General features: G+C 38.7%; 1 protein-coding gene across 2 annotated transcripts in view; it reads right to left on the minus strand.

Annotated features, from left to right (window-relative positions):
* The window catches only part of b4galnt4a (beta-1,4-N-acetyl-galactosaminyl transferase 4a), a 135,400-nt gene that overhangs the window by 55,307 nt on the left and 65,734 nt on the right, over window positions 1-14,359 (minus strand). For both annotated transcript variants that reach the window (XM_041997985.1, XM_041997984.1), the window contains exon 4: window positions 4,335-4,433. In XM_041997985.1, the coding sequence (XP_041853919.1) occupies window positions 4,335-4,433 (99 nt within the window). The remainder of the gene's footprint in view (window positions 1-4,334; window positions 4,434-14,359) is intronic.

A 14,359-nucleotide genomic window follows, 5' to 3' on the forward strand; every position in this document is an offset into this window, starting at 1 on the left:
TCATTTTATTAATTTAATTTCAATAAAAACAGCAAATATTTTTAAAGTCACACCATACATAACTATTTCATTACATAACTAGACAAACTGTCTTTAAATGAAATTACTGTAGCTTTTCTCTCCAGATGTGAACACACAACTAAGATGGCTCATAAAATATAATGCTCAATGATGCAAAACAGAAGCCCAGAGTAAAAGCTCAAGGCTCAGTGACTTTATTGCTGGTTAATGTTTCTATTCATGAGTATATTATTTGCATACGCTGACACTCTGCAATGCTTTTGAAAAAAAAAAGTTAAATGATAACTTCGGGTCTAGAAAGGTTGATATCATAGGAAGTTATCATAGGATAGAATCAGAAAGGCTTTCTATCAGCTGAAGCTCAGCAGAAGTTGGATGATAAAACCACACAATGATCCTACAAGATGAAAGTGGATTTTAGACAGATTGGATTCAAATGGAGACAATCTGCCTTTTAGATTGGCCCAGTCAGACCCAGGCCTCAACAGGCTGTATGCAAATACTATTTCACAGAAAAGAGAGCCATTTAGCTCAGCAGCAGTAAATGCTTTTTGGCAAATATTAACAAAACAGAAAAGACCAGAAAATAAACTAACAGGTGAGAAAGACATGTAAAATTAAAGAATTGCACACTGCTTCACACAGCTACATGTACGTGCCCGTCATCCAATATCTCCATCCTTTATCTCATCCTACTGTTTGCACCTTCAACCAGAGAGCAAGTAAGATCTTTTATTCTCCTTTTCGCCTTCTCTCTCCTGCAGGAGGCTATCTGCCTTTCTGGTGCAGCCTTCTGTGTTCCTGCTGGCAGGAAAGCACAGACAAATGGCTGCTCAGTGCACCCACTGACGAGCTATCACACCAGCTGACACTGTTAATCCCAAATGGATAAGAAAAGAGAGGCATGATGGTCCTGGCAAAGGCTCACTCGGGTATATACAATACCATTTCACTTGCTCCCACACAGTCAGCATAATCACTGTTACAATAACACTGTTCTGCGGTCCAGCTGACCTGTTGTTAGAGTGAAAACATGCTTCTAGTTTATGAGATACATCTGTAGGTAAAGAGGGCATCCCTGCATCCTTCATCTTTTACTTATCAGTAGTAGTTTATGGAAAAGAAAATGGATAAAGAAGGAAAATTGAGCTTAAAAGATATTAAATGGACCATGAGTAATCATTTCACACCAAGAAGCAAAACTGGAAGGCAAGGATCATATTCTCTAGATTTCAGCCTAATCAGTTACTATAATGAGGATTTGTATAACCTGCCATCTGTCCCACAAATCACAGCACAATATATTCTGCAATGTCAAAGATGTAACATTAGGGGGGTTGAAATGGCTGCAGTGGATACATCTAGCTGAGGATGTTTTTTTCCTCTCCTGCAACAAGCTGTCAATCACTTACTAATCACTTAGGATAAGCTGAGACCTGGAGGATATTCATTTATGTTTCCTATTTTGGCCATTGAAGATTTTGAACAGTGAGCAGATATATCAGGTTCTCCCTTCTTCATCATCACCTCACATTTTTGTGACATGAGGAGGAAGATAAGAGACGAGACAAAGATCTTAATCCTCCACCAGGGTTGTCACTGCATGGGGCTTTTGTGAGATGTGATGACCGCTTCTAGGTGAGTCATGTGTCTTCCTGACTTCCCTCCTGAGAGGTATATAACAGGCTGTCCAAATTTGCAGCAGCAAAATTGATACACACAAAGACGCGTAGAAGATACAGAAGGCTAGATGTTTGGGCCGGTCAGTCAACCAGGAGAGTCTGTAATCCTCTACCCGTCCTCTCTTTGTGAAATGAAAAGAAACAATGCTTAACTAATTCAAGGTAAATCTGCATTTTAAAGTTGTTTAACATGCTCAGCTCCTGTCTGCATCCACATCAGCTTTACTGCAAATGACTGTTCCCGCCTCCTAATGCCTAGCTACTGCTTGCCTCTTAGAAAGTGTCCCAGCAGGTTGCTCTTTGATCTCATGTCATTGTCCGTGGCATGCTGGTGTCCTTGAGAGACAGACTACAAACAGCTGTACGTGTGTGCTAATCCTCTGTCACCTTTGGATGAGATCACAGGCTGGGGATTGTAATTAAGTCTGCAGTATTTATTCAAGACAAGCAGCTGTAACCAACTTCCTCTGTCTGTGTGAAAGCTGTAGAAGAGCCATTTGGCCTGCGCAGAACAACTTAGCTTTATTGAGGATGTCCGTGAATGTCTGTGTAACCTCTGCCACTCTATGACAGCTGGCATATGGCACTACTCGACTTCAGCCAGTCTGAGTCTACATGTCTAGCAGTGCCAGCTCAGACGCCCTTCAGACTTCTATCATCCTGGCTGTGCACCAAGTAAACAAGTTATTGCTGGTAATTAGGACAGATAGCTAGTAAAAGCAGAGGAAGAGCTGCAGCGCTATATGCTTTCTGACAAGCTTGGCTTAGACTTAGTAGAAGTATGATATAAAAGAGGATTTCTGTGGAAGATCTGAATAAAATATTTCATAGCTGGATTTAAAAAAAAAATATTCACAGAAATTAAATGGTATATTGCTTTAAAAGCAGGCTGGAAATCAGTCAAAGAAATGCCATGTCGACTTCTACAAGTGAGCTTTGATGCTTGTCATGCTCAATATAAAATGTAGTGGCTGTGGATGCTGCAACATTTATTTCCCTTCAAAAGCTTATTTATATATATTTTTTTTTATTTTCCTATCCACTGCATAAATATGAAAACAGTGTTTGGTCAGTGAAATCATGTCCCTGCCTTTAAATGAAAAACGTGTTTTTTTTTTTGTTTTTTTTTTACTGTATTTACATACAAAATGATACAGAAACAAAGCAATGGAAGATCTAAATGCTCATAGTAAAGTAGTTTGCTGTGATCCAGCCTTTAATCCAGTTGCATTTGTCCAATTACTGTAGACAACATGGTCCAGACTCAGATAGTTGTTTGGCTGTTGTCCTGGCCTGGCTGCTTCAATATCACTGTGATTTCTTTTTAAATGATCCAAAAAGCATCATTTATATGCGGATGTAGGCTTCTCATTCAGTTAACAGATGTTTCTAGGTCATTATAAGTTCTAAAAAAACATATCTGTGTAAAAATCTCACAGAGTCAAAATGTTTCCCATGTCTGCTGCGATTACTAATTGTGATTAGAAAAGAAAGAAGATATACTGGATAACAATAAGGGTTTACTTTGGTCCATATGTTGTGAATAGCAGTGTTTCCCCCTAGGTTTTTGGCATTGACCTTCTTAGGAGGGTGGGGGTTCCCATGTGGGGGTTTGTGGGGGAGAATATAATGGTAGGGGAAACACTGAGTAAGTGGATAATTTAGCACAGAATACTTTACATTCCTTAAAGGCAACATAAAGGCAGACCAGCTCAGGAGTCTGCTAAAATAAAACCGCAGGTGTTGTAACATTATTAGGCTCATGCTGCGTTCAGCCACCCTGTAATGCTGCCTTTTGCAAAAAGATTACATGCATAATGCTTTGTAAGAAATCTGAGTACAAAACACCGGATGATGAAGAATCCTGCCTGTTAAAAAAAAAAAAGTGCTGGATCACTTCCTCCAAACTGATGCACTTAAAAACCAAAGACAATAGAGTCAGATTTCTAATGCATGGTCACATGAACTGTGCATATCCTCTAGAATTTGGCCAGAACTATGACATGCAATAAATCATATTTTCCATTTAGGTTCTCAGACACACATACATGCAAAAATCTTTAATTAACCTCTGCTGAACATGTGACAAATCTAGAGCTGTTTCTCTTATCACTAATCCGCTGCCCCATCGCCCTGTCTGCTGCTCCTTTTGTTACAGACCACATCAGCAAGTGAGCTGAAAAATATGCATTAACCACCTCAGCTTCTAATCTTCAGTCACAGATGCCTTTAAATATAACCTGCTGATGGTTTTTAATTAAATGTCCTCCTCCTTTCACAATCATTTCTCATAAAAACCGCAAGTGACATTTCTTTCATTCACTGATAGCTCCAGAAAAATGGCTGCATCTTCATTTGTCCCAAAGTATTAGCTGAAGAAATGAAAGGACTGCTGAATTATAGTACTTTTCTTCTGTTTGGATAAAAAAAAGTTAGCTTTTTATGTGGGTGGGGTGGGGGGGGGGTCAAATTTAGCAAATTTAATCACTCAAATGACAAAGCACCTGAGGGCGTTAATTTAAGATGGCTGTCTGAAAAATGGAGGAAAGTATTTAAAATGGAAGATGATTGAATGAAATATGGACAACTTAGCAAAAACAATGGGATTGAGACAAAAATCATTTGCATTACCTCTGGTTTCCATGGTAATTTCTTGTGTTGCTGGCTGAGAAACTTCCAGACGTGGGTGTGGTCTCTGCCATCAGCCCCTGCAGTGATTGGCTCGTCATCCTTGTGGAAAATAAAGGAGAAACAAGACAGTTAATCTTCATTCAGTCCAAAATCAAAGAGAGACAAAGGACATAGAAATGAAACAAAAAGACAAATGCATAGTAATTATATATCTGAGTGGCTTAAAGGGTAAAGGCTGTGCGTGCTAGCTTTAATGTATCGACTCTTGATGAAATTAATTTAATTCTTCATCATAACAATATACCTGATGTGGGAGATAAAAATATAACATCATTAACTACAACCAAGTCTTTTCCAATTTAAAATAAGCAGCATAAAAACACAACTGGCAATGCTGTGCATATGCACACATACATATCATGAAAGCATGAGCCAATAAAACAGGATTAAATCCCCAGAAGGCTACTATTAACACCCTGTGGAATTTCCTAAGCATTGTTTGCTCCTAATCCAGCATTTGATTTGTTAAACCCTAATGTCCAACATTCTCTTAACAATCCAGCCAAGACCTTCCCCCCAAGGAGCCTGAACTCTCCCCCTGATCCAGGATTTAGCCCGATGCTCCAGCCAGAGTGCTGATGGGCTTCCTTCTCTGTGGTGTGGAAAGTAGCACGTTCATGATAATGCAGTGATGCGACAGGCAAGAAGAAGCAGAGAGGAGGGCAAGTTCTTGGGTGAAGAGATATAAGAGATGCTGGACTCCCAGAGGAGGAACGAAGTCACAGAGCTGTTAAATGAATAGCAGAGTATTGTCCATTTAACGGAGATGTCAAAAGAAGCACAAGCACACCTCCACTGAGACACGATACAGAGATTTCCAGCATCTCTAAAACTGAGGGGCTTTTTTGGAAATGGTTACCCTGTTTGTTGTAGATTCAAGGGAGAAAATTTCATTTATTTTTTTTTAGAAAAGACGCATAAAGCTGCCGGATGCCAAACCTTTGATGACTTTTTTAACTTCCAAGGGAGAGAGATGAAGGGGAGCCGTGGAGGTAATGATGAAAAAATGTGACAACAGGCTCCCCTCCTGTCTGCCACTGGAGGAGGGTAAAGTGCCTGATGTTTGTACGCACCAAAAGGCTCACAAATAGTCTGGCTTTGTAACACATACACACACAAATACTTATACACAGATCCACTCCACAAAGGACAAAACATTCATATTGCATCAGCTGGAAAAAAGCAGAAGACAGTATTCAATGGTCAGAAGAAAACAAAGCAAAGACACTTGTTTGAATCCTGTGCTTGACTAAATCTCAACATCTGCAGCAAAATTCCATTTATTATTTATGTTTCCAATATTTCCAACATTTTTATGTCCTTTTACATGAGAATAACCTCTTGAGAATAATGGAAAATTAAGCAAATCAACTGTTAAGGCTGATGAACTGAGAGAGAGCAGTTCATCTTCCAACCACTGGATGTGATGGGCTGACAGGGGCCACCTAACTTATTTAACCACTGAAACCTGAGGTGGCCATCTTATTTTTCTTCACTTTTGTTTGATGAACACACAGAGCAGTTGGGCTTTTGGTTTTCAGGATCCATCTCCAGAGTCCTTTATGGAGGCATTGTCTGTGAGTGGAACACTTATTGGACTATCATACTAGCACATTGGATTGACTTCTACTGGCTAGAGAGAGCTCAGAGAAGAGACAGTTTGCAAGACAAATGGCAAATTAGCCTTTGTTAAGGGCACGACAATCTGCCAACGCTCAGTAGTGCAGCTTGAAATATTAACAACATAATAGTATTTCAAATTTTGACACATTTGACACAATCTAAAATGTAAAAAAAGCTCTTTAGTAAGTTTTGTTTCTATTTGAACTACCATGATAACTTTCTTCTGTTTCCTCGTGGACACTTTGCATTACTGATTAAAGTATATTTGAGGCAGTGGTTCTTTTGTTTCAAAAACCCCACAAATCTTACTGTATCAGTGGTTTTTTATTGCAGTAGAAACCTTGGGCTGCTCATGTGAGATTGTGAAACTTAAAGGTGGGCTATTGTTTTGCTATTCAGCCTTCACTGAACAGGCACTGTTAGAATGATGATTACACATTATCCACAAAGACTGTGGTGGCAGATTTCAATTTAAACAAAGTTCTAAAAAATAATAAGTTTTCTACTTTCCACTTTTCAAAATGCTGGCTCAGCTTGATCCAACTCAACGTGTGCTTATCGATGCAGCTTTAAAAGGTACTGTTACCTCACTGACCTGAGGTTGCACTACATCCCTCATCAGCTGTATCTCCTTTTCCTCAGTAATGTGTATTGACCTACCACTTCAACAAGATGTTGTCATTACTTACAGTGCGCGACAAATACTCGCAACATTTTGCAAGATTCAGTACTTCAGAGTTAATATTTTTACTCCATAGGAAGATCTCAATTTCCCTGCCACAGGGCCTGGGACTGTGTTATCATGTTTTACTGATAATGAAAGTTGATGCTAACTGGGGCCTGTCAGATGGCATTATGTATTAAACATTGCACCAGGGCAAGAGAGGGAATATCAATCACACTGATGAGATTGCCTATTTATCATATGTTTACAGTGCGATTTACCTTTTTGAGTTTTACTCAAGTAGAATGACAAATTATCTGCCGCACAGTGAACATTTATCTGCTTTGCCAGCAGTGTGTAAAAGTCATAAAAACAAGGGACAGAAGCAATTACCCAAACAACATTGTTTCACTGACCAACACACATGACAAAGTAGTCCATCTGAAAAAGACTGACTGATGGATTTGCTGTCCAGTAGGTGAGACTATGTTACTGAAATCAATCCATTCCAGCACTCAAACCTCACTGTGATGGGGTGCTAGCCTCCAAGTTGTTTCCTTCCAGACTCCCCATGTTCACAGTTTAAAATGGATAACCTTGCCCAGGGAAACAGCTGGAAGCAGTGTCCCAGAATGCCAATGAGCCTAATTAATCTGTTTTATTAAGCGCAGGGCACCAGCACGTACACGGAGAGGTGTCAGAGAAAAAAAAGGGGGTAAGTAACAGGGCAGTGTTTATCTAATTTATGCGCACTTGTTTAATTTTGGTTTGGTGTGGGAGTCTCCACTGTCTTCTTGTGTCATTTTAAATGTGTACAATGTTAACTTATTTCCTCTGTGTGTATAATGGAGCACAGCAGAAAAAAGGCAAGAGATAAAAAATCTAAAGTTACACAAGCTGATGACAACTTTTCCTGTTACTGGAAATACACTTAAACCTTCCTGTTATACTTCAAATCAAATAATGTTGCAAATATTAATTTATTCATTCATAACACAAGTGACACATCTATTATGAACTGCTTCTTTGAAGCCCTGCTTTCAGTGTTTGGCCATTGCCACTTTGGTGTGGAGCTAAATCTTGAAAGCTAACTGAATAAAAATACATCTTTGAGCTCAATGATCAGTCACCAACGACATAACCATTTGTAGGAAAAATTTGTCTTTTAGTTTGTTTAAACTAAAAGTTGTGTTTCTCTCTCATCTTTCACTGCTGTCTATCTAAATGGCAGCATATCCTTAAAACCACAAACCATTCAGGTACATCATGTTGTGCATCAGATATTTTTGTAAACAACAGCTGAACAGTAAATTATCAGTGGCTAAACGTTTCCAGTCCATCTGACTCGAGGGCATGGCTTTACTATGTTGTACAATCCATCTCTGTCAAAGCAGTAATATAAGAAAGACTGAAATGAAAAAATATGGTAAGAGAAAAAGATAATGAAGACACAAAAAATGAGTAGAAAAGAACAATAAAATGTAGATAACACAAGACAAATGAAAAGTAACATATTAAAAAGAGAGACAATGTGACAAATAGTGCAATAAAGTAGGAAAACTGTGATTGAGGGAGGTTTGATAGTAGTGCATGGTGTGTTGTGCCAAGCGTAGTCCTCAGAAATCCCTCTGGCACAGGGACTGTCTGAAGCAACTGCCAGGATCCCTTTCCCACCTCTCCTTGCTGAACAGACCAAACAGACCACATTCTGTTTGATTTCAGAGCGCCACAAAGCTCTGAAGTATTAAAAACTCACCAGCACCATAGAGTTGTATGTGGTGTGACTGCAAGTGAAAAGATGGGTTTTCAGTTTAGCTCTGCATACACCAGATAGCACGTCTTGCCTGCATAGTTACACAGCAGGAAAAAAAACTCTGACTTGTTTAGTTGAAATAAACAACACTTAAAGGGATAAGGAAAGTTCAGATGCCCACAGGGAAACTTTCCAGTGCCACTCAGAGAGACTTACATCACTCTTTATACTGTGGTGATACCAGCTTAATAACTTAAGAAGGAATATTCCTCAGTTTATAGATTTATAGATCAACGTTTAACTCTGTAAAGCTGAAAGGGTGTAAGAGTAAAGCTCAAAGAATATCAAGGAAGTTATTTTTAGCCAAGAGGGAGCAATGTCTATGATTTCAAAATAGAATTTAAAATTTTGATTTGTCAGGCAGCACAGTTTTCCACGTCACCTCAGTCCATCTTAAATGAGTCACCAGAGAAGGTGGCAGCATCTCTGGGTCTTGTTTTTGCCTCTAAATGGCAGTTTTAATTTGCATCTGTGAGCGCAGTGACAAACTGCATTCCCTGACGATGGCTTTTGGAATTGTTCTCGAGTCCAGGCAGTTATTTTCTTGCTTCAGCTGTGTCTGTTTTTAATGCAGAGTTGTCTGTGGACTAAAATTATTCAATAGTTGTTGGCCATGTCACCTACATAAAGATTTCTCTGAGGTCTACGGACCACAACTAAAATCCTTACTTTCTATAATTGATATAGTGTTAATTGACAATGTCATAACTGCATCTATATGACTGGTAAATCAGTGCATTATGTTTTACTATATTCTACTACTTTTCCTCCAGGAAAGTAGCCCTATATATATCAATGCCTTTAGCAATTTTTTTCCCTCTCCGCTAAAGATGACAAAACAGCTTCTCGGGCCAGGATTTTTCTTTACTTTATCCACAGAGAAATATATTTATATTTTTATTTATTGATATTTTTCTTGAGGACAATCAAAAAAGTTAATTTCCCCTGTGGAAAAGTATATCACCTTATTCTTCACATGGATTCTATGGCTTGCTTCTATTTTCTTTTTTTTTGTTTTTCTCCTTAGAGGACAACTGAGTGACCTTAACAGGCAGAGTTAAAGCAGAAACATACTGAAATCCTATCTCAGGAGTCTTGTAGGGATATAAGAGTACAAGGTGATTTTCTGAAAAGCCCACAGTGAGATCCGGTATACTATTACACTAACCACCATTATCCTCACCACTAAAATCAATATAATGGAGTAATATAGTAACAAGAACTAAGGTATAGCACACACCTTGTGTTTTTTTCAGCATGCATTTTGTGTTTCTTTTAACTATCAGATGTTAAAGCTGTTAATTCCCCTGTAAATCCATGTTTAACAAAACAATGGGCAACCAGTTTGTGTATAAAAAATAAATAAATAAATAAAAAAAACAACCAAAACGAACAAAGGAAAGCGAACTAAATCCCATGATTCAGTAACTTCTAAAACCACTTTTGACAGCCATAACTTGAAGAAATCATTCACTGCATGGTGCCATCTTTATTCGTCTCTCACAGTGTGGTCGAGGGATTTTTGCTGACTCGTCTTTATCATGTTGTATCAGTTCACTGATTTTTGCAGTTTTTCTCTCTCATTGTCCAGATCACATTCCAATCAGGTTGGGATCTGGACTTTAACTTTGCCCATTGCAACACAATGATTCTTTTCTTTTTCAGCATTCCTGGTTTTATATTTACCAGAGATACTCAGCATCACTGTTGATTAATGACCTAATTTAAGCAAGGCAGACAGACTTACTCATGTTTGACTCTAGAATACTTAAGAAGAATTCATGGTTGACTCAATGACTACAAGGTGCCCAAATTATCACCCGTCCCCAATGTGTTTGAAAGCTGGTCTGAGGTGTTTGTCCTGATATGCTGCATATGGTTTTCACAATGCATGGCACTGTGTGTTCTGGTCAAACATCTCCACTTTGGTCTGGTCTATTCAAAGAACATTGTTCCACAGGTCTTGGGGTTTGTTCAAACACAACTTTGCAAACATAAGTTGTACTGCCTTGTTCTTTTTAGTGAGATTAGGCTTTTTCCTGCCAACTCTTTTAAACAAGTCATACTTGTTCAGTCTAATTTTAATTCTTACTGCACTGTCATGAAATTTAAAGTAGCACGATTTAACTTCCTGACCTTAATGTATGTTTCTGACTCGTTTGAATAGCACCATGACATTTACTATGTACATTTCCAAAGCTGGACTGCACAGTGGTGTGGTGGTTAGCACCGCAGACAAGAAGGTCACTGGTTTGACACTCTGCGACTGTTCGAGCCTTGAACAGTGTGTCCCTTCTGTGTGGAGTTTGCATGTTATCCCCGTTCTCTCTGGGTCCTCCGGCTGCCTCCCACCATCCTAAGACATTCATGTTAGGTTAACTGGTTACTCTAAATTCTCCCTAAGCATGAGCGTGAGTGGTTGTTTGTCTCTCTCTCTGTGTTGGTCCAGCGATGGACTTGCGGACTGTCCAGGGCATACCCTGGGATAGGCTCCAGCTTCCCCATGAGCCATAATTAGACTAAATAATATAGAAAATGAATGAATGAATTTCCAGAGCTCTCATTGCATCCCAAAGCTGAGAAGCTACACTTCACAACTGTTTTTCCAGCCTAGAACATCACGAAAAGCGAAAAGACAAGAGTCAACATCAGACTGACTTCTACCAGAGAGAGTTCAGAGTACAGGTAGGATGCAAGATGGATATCGATTAAGCCGCGGTTAGAGAGGTGTCACTGAGAAAATCTGTCAAAATTCTTTAATATTTACAGTTGATGTCTGTGGAGTCTGAGATGTAGCACTTGAATTTATTTATTTATTTATTCATTTATTTATTTTTGCATTTCTCTCACAGTAAAATCTGTTTATTTTATGTATTTCTTCTTAGTATTAATTAAAAAAATAATGATGTGGTCTAAATTGTCATGTCCAAGGAGGATTTTTTTCTCATTTTATTACCTATTTAAATATCAAAAAATGATTTACAGATCAAATATCAGTATTATCATAATAAACATTCATTAATGGTACCGCTCAGTCCATTACAGGTCACAGGTAAGCTGGAGCCTATCCCAGCATTAACAGGCGAGGGGCAGGGTACCAGTCCATCGCAGGGCCAACACATAGGGACAAACAACCATTCACACTCACTCCTAAGGAGAATTTAGAGTTATCAATTAACCTAACATGCATGTCTTTGGACGATGGGAGGAAGTCGGAGTACCCGGAGAGACCCCACGCATACACGGGGAGAACATGCAAACTCCACACAGACAGGCCACCGCCCTCAAGGTTCAAACCTCCCCCAGCCGAGATTCGAACCAGCAACCTTCTTGCTGTGCTAACCACCACACCACCGTACAGCCCATATAATAAACATTATCTTTTTTATTTTCTATACTTCCTAGTATGTTTAACTGTAGAATTAGAAAAAGGTCTACTTTTGTTTTAATATGATAGTAGATGTTCAACTGAGCCCTTTGCTTCTCAGTTCCTTAAAGCTGAAAACCTTACTATATAGTAGCATACAAATGTAATTTTTGCCTGCAGACTGCCATATGTTGGAGCGTCTGCTCAGGATGTTAGCTAATGAACAGGCTTGCTCTGGGAGCCACCTCATAGATCATGGATCAGTACTCATGAGCAATAAGAGGTTGAATAAATCTGCACCCTGATCTCACAATTGGCTGTTCTGGTCTATTTCGGTAAGAATTCAGCTCTGGGAGCACATATACAACCAAATCCCTCTTCCGGTTAACAAAGTAGCTGGCACTGTTGAATAGAAATCAACACAAACACGTTGAGTTAAACTACTGCAGAACAAATCCTAGCCAGGAGAATGAAGTAGAACTATTTCTGTCTCACCACATGCATTATTCATGGTAGAAATTACATGCCGGTCAATGGAACAACAGTGGGAAGGCTGAGTGAGAAATAGGAAGGGAAAATGGAACATAAATAAGGGATGGCTGCAGTCGATAATAGGAGTGATAGAGTCAGAAGCTCCAATTCATTGGTTGGGAGATTAATGGTGCAGAGATGAGAATAGTAAGACACAAAGGAGATGAAGCAAGGAAGAAAGAAAGGCACGGAGAGAAATGGACAGATGAGGTGGAAAAAAACTGCAGAGAGAAAAGAAAGATGATGAAATATTATTATCCTGCAAGGACATTTATGGAGCACTGCTTTTAATATCGTGAGAAAGAGGATGTGTATGCACATGTGACTACTGCCCCACAGTAATGAAAACATGCAGTAGGTCTGCATGGCTTTTATGCATGCAATCATGAATCTATAAATGTTCATACATGCAATCAGCAGATATTGAGCGAGGCCAAATCAATACAGTCGGTAGACTGTCAAACACCGTGAAGGACAAACGCTTAAGGATCTACAGCGGCCTTAAAAGCTTCGTCTGTGTTGTTTCACTCATTTCCTGGATCCGTCACTTTAAAATCAAAATGTATTTTCCAAGCCTCTGCAATTTATGTAGAATTCCATTGCCCACAAGCTGATTGCTGCATTTCAAATTTTACTGAACATGTGAAGTGTTCAAAGAGCTGCAGAAGAAACGCACTGTATCACAGACCTCTTAGTAAAAAATATATTTCTATCAAATATTTTTCTATTAAATATGTTTTCATGAGTAATGGAGACTTACAGGGAAGAAAACAAAAATGGGTCAGTAATCAAATCATTATTAATGCCTGCAGTGCAGAATTATATAAAAATGTGAATGATTTAACAGCTTGATTGTGCATGAGGCTGAGGGATGGAGAGAATGTAGTCAAAAGTTTAAGTTCTCTTAGATTGTAGTGATATTTGCATTGTAATTTATATGAACTGTGCACCAGTACAGACTTAAGAAAAATACTTAGAACACTAAAGATGCTTTTGACTTTTGTAAATTCAGAGACAGTAGATCTTAAGATAAAAGTTAGATTTTATTTCATTGTTTAAAGTACGGAGAAGAAAGAGTGAATGAAGGGAATAGAAATCTGAGCTTCTCCTTTGTTGAAATAGTGCATCAGTATTTACTTTCTCAGAAAAAGAAATGTTGCACCACATATGCTTTGTGCGGTGTATATAATGCAATTTGGACAATTAATGAGCCTAAACTAGGCCTGACTCTCACACACTGATTGGGTGTGACACTGGACGGCTGGCAAATATGACAGCTAAACTGTGAAGTGCCAATCATCCCCGACCTCTTGCTGCTTAGCCTGACCTGATAACCAGAGAGCTGGCTTCACAGAAACTAAACCAGTCTCAAGCAAACATGCACACAGACACAGAAACTCCTTTCCTGACCACTTTTTCTCTCTGCTCATGTTGTCTAAATGATGGGATAATCGAAGTCTTAGCAATTTAAGGTTGAGGGGCATCATTCGGAAATTGTTACAAAATTTGTAAATGCAGTTTGTTTCAGATAATTATTCCCATTTTTAGTTCTGAGAGATTCCATCTCTCCAAGCTGCTCTTTTTATACCCACATCATGTTACATACATGTTGCAAATAAACCTGATTTCTTCCAACATGTCCCTCCAGTTGTTTCTTTTTAGTACCACTACAATTTCCAGCCTTCCATTACGTTGTCCCAACTTTTCTGACACACATTTGCCATGAAATGCAAGATGAACTACTGTATTTCATAACAGCAAAATATGTGCTTTTCAAGGTTTACTAAGTATCTTTTCATGAGCTACTGCAAATAAAATGTTTGTTTGTAGGATTTTTAAATCACTGCATTCTTTTTTTCTTTTTCATTTTTATTTGCAACTAGGGATGATGGGTTTAAAAATCAAAAGTCAAGATTTACTAAGACCTGAATGTACACTGTGGAGTTTGTGGTTGGTGCTGTAGCCGA

This window comes from Melanotaenia boesemani, chromosome 10, assembly GCF_017639745.1.
Source record: "Melanotaenia boesemani isolate fMelBoe1 chromosome 10, fMelBoe1.pri, whole genome shotgun sequence".
In the NCBI taxonomy this organism is placed as follows: Eukaryota; Metazoa; Chordata; class Actinopteri; order Atheriniformes; family Melanotaeniidae; genus Melanotaenia; species Melanotaenia boesemani.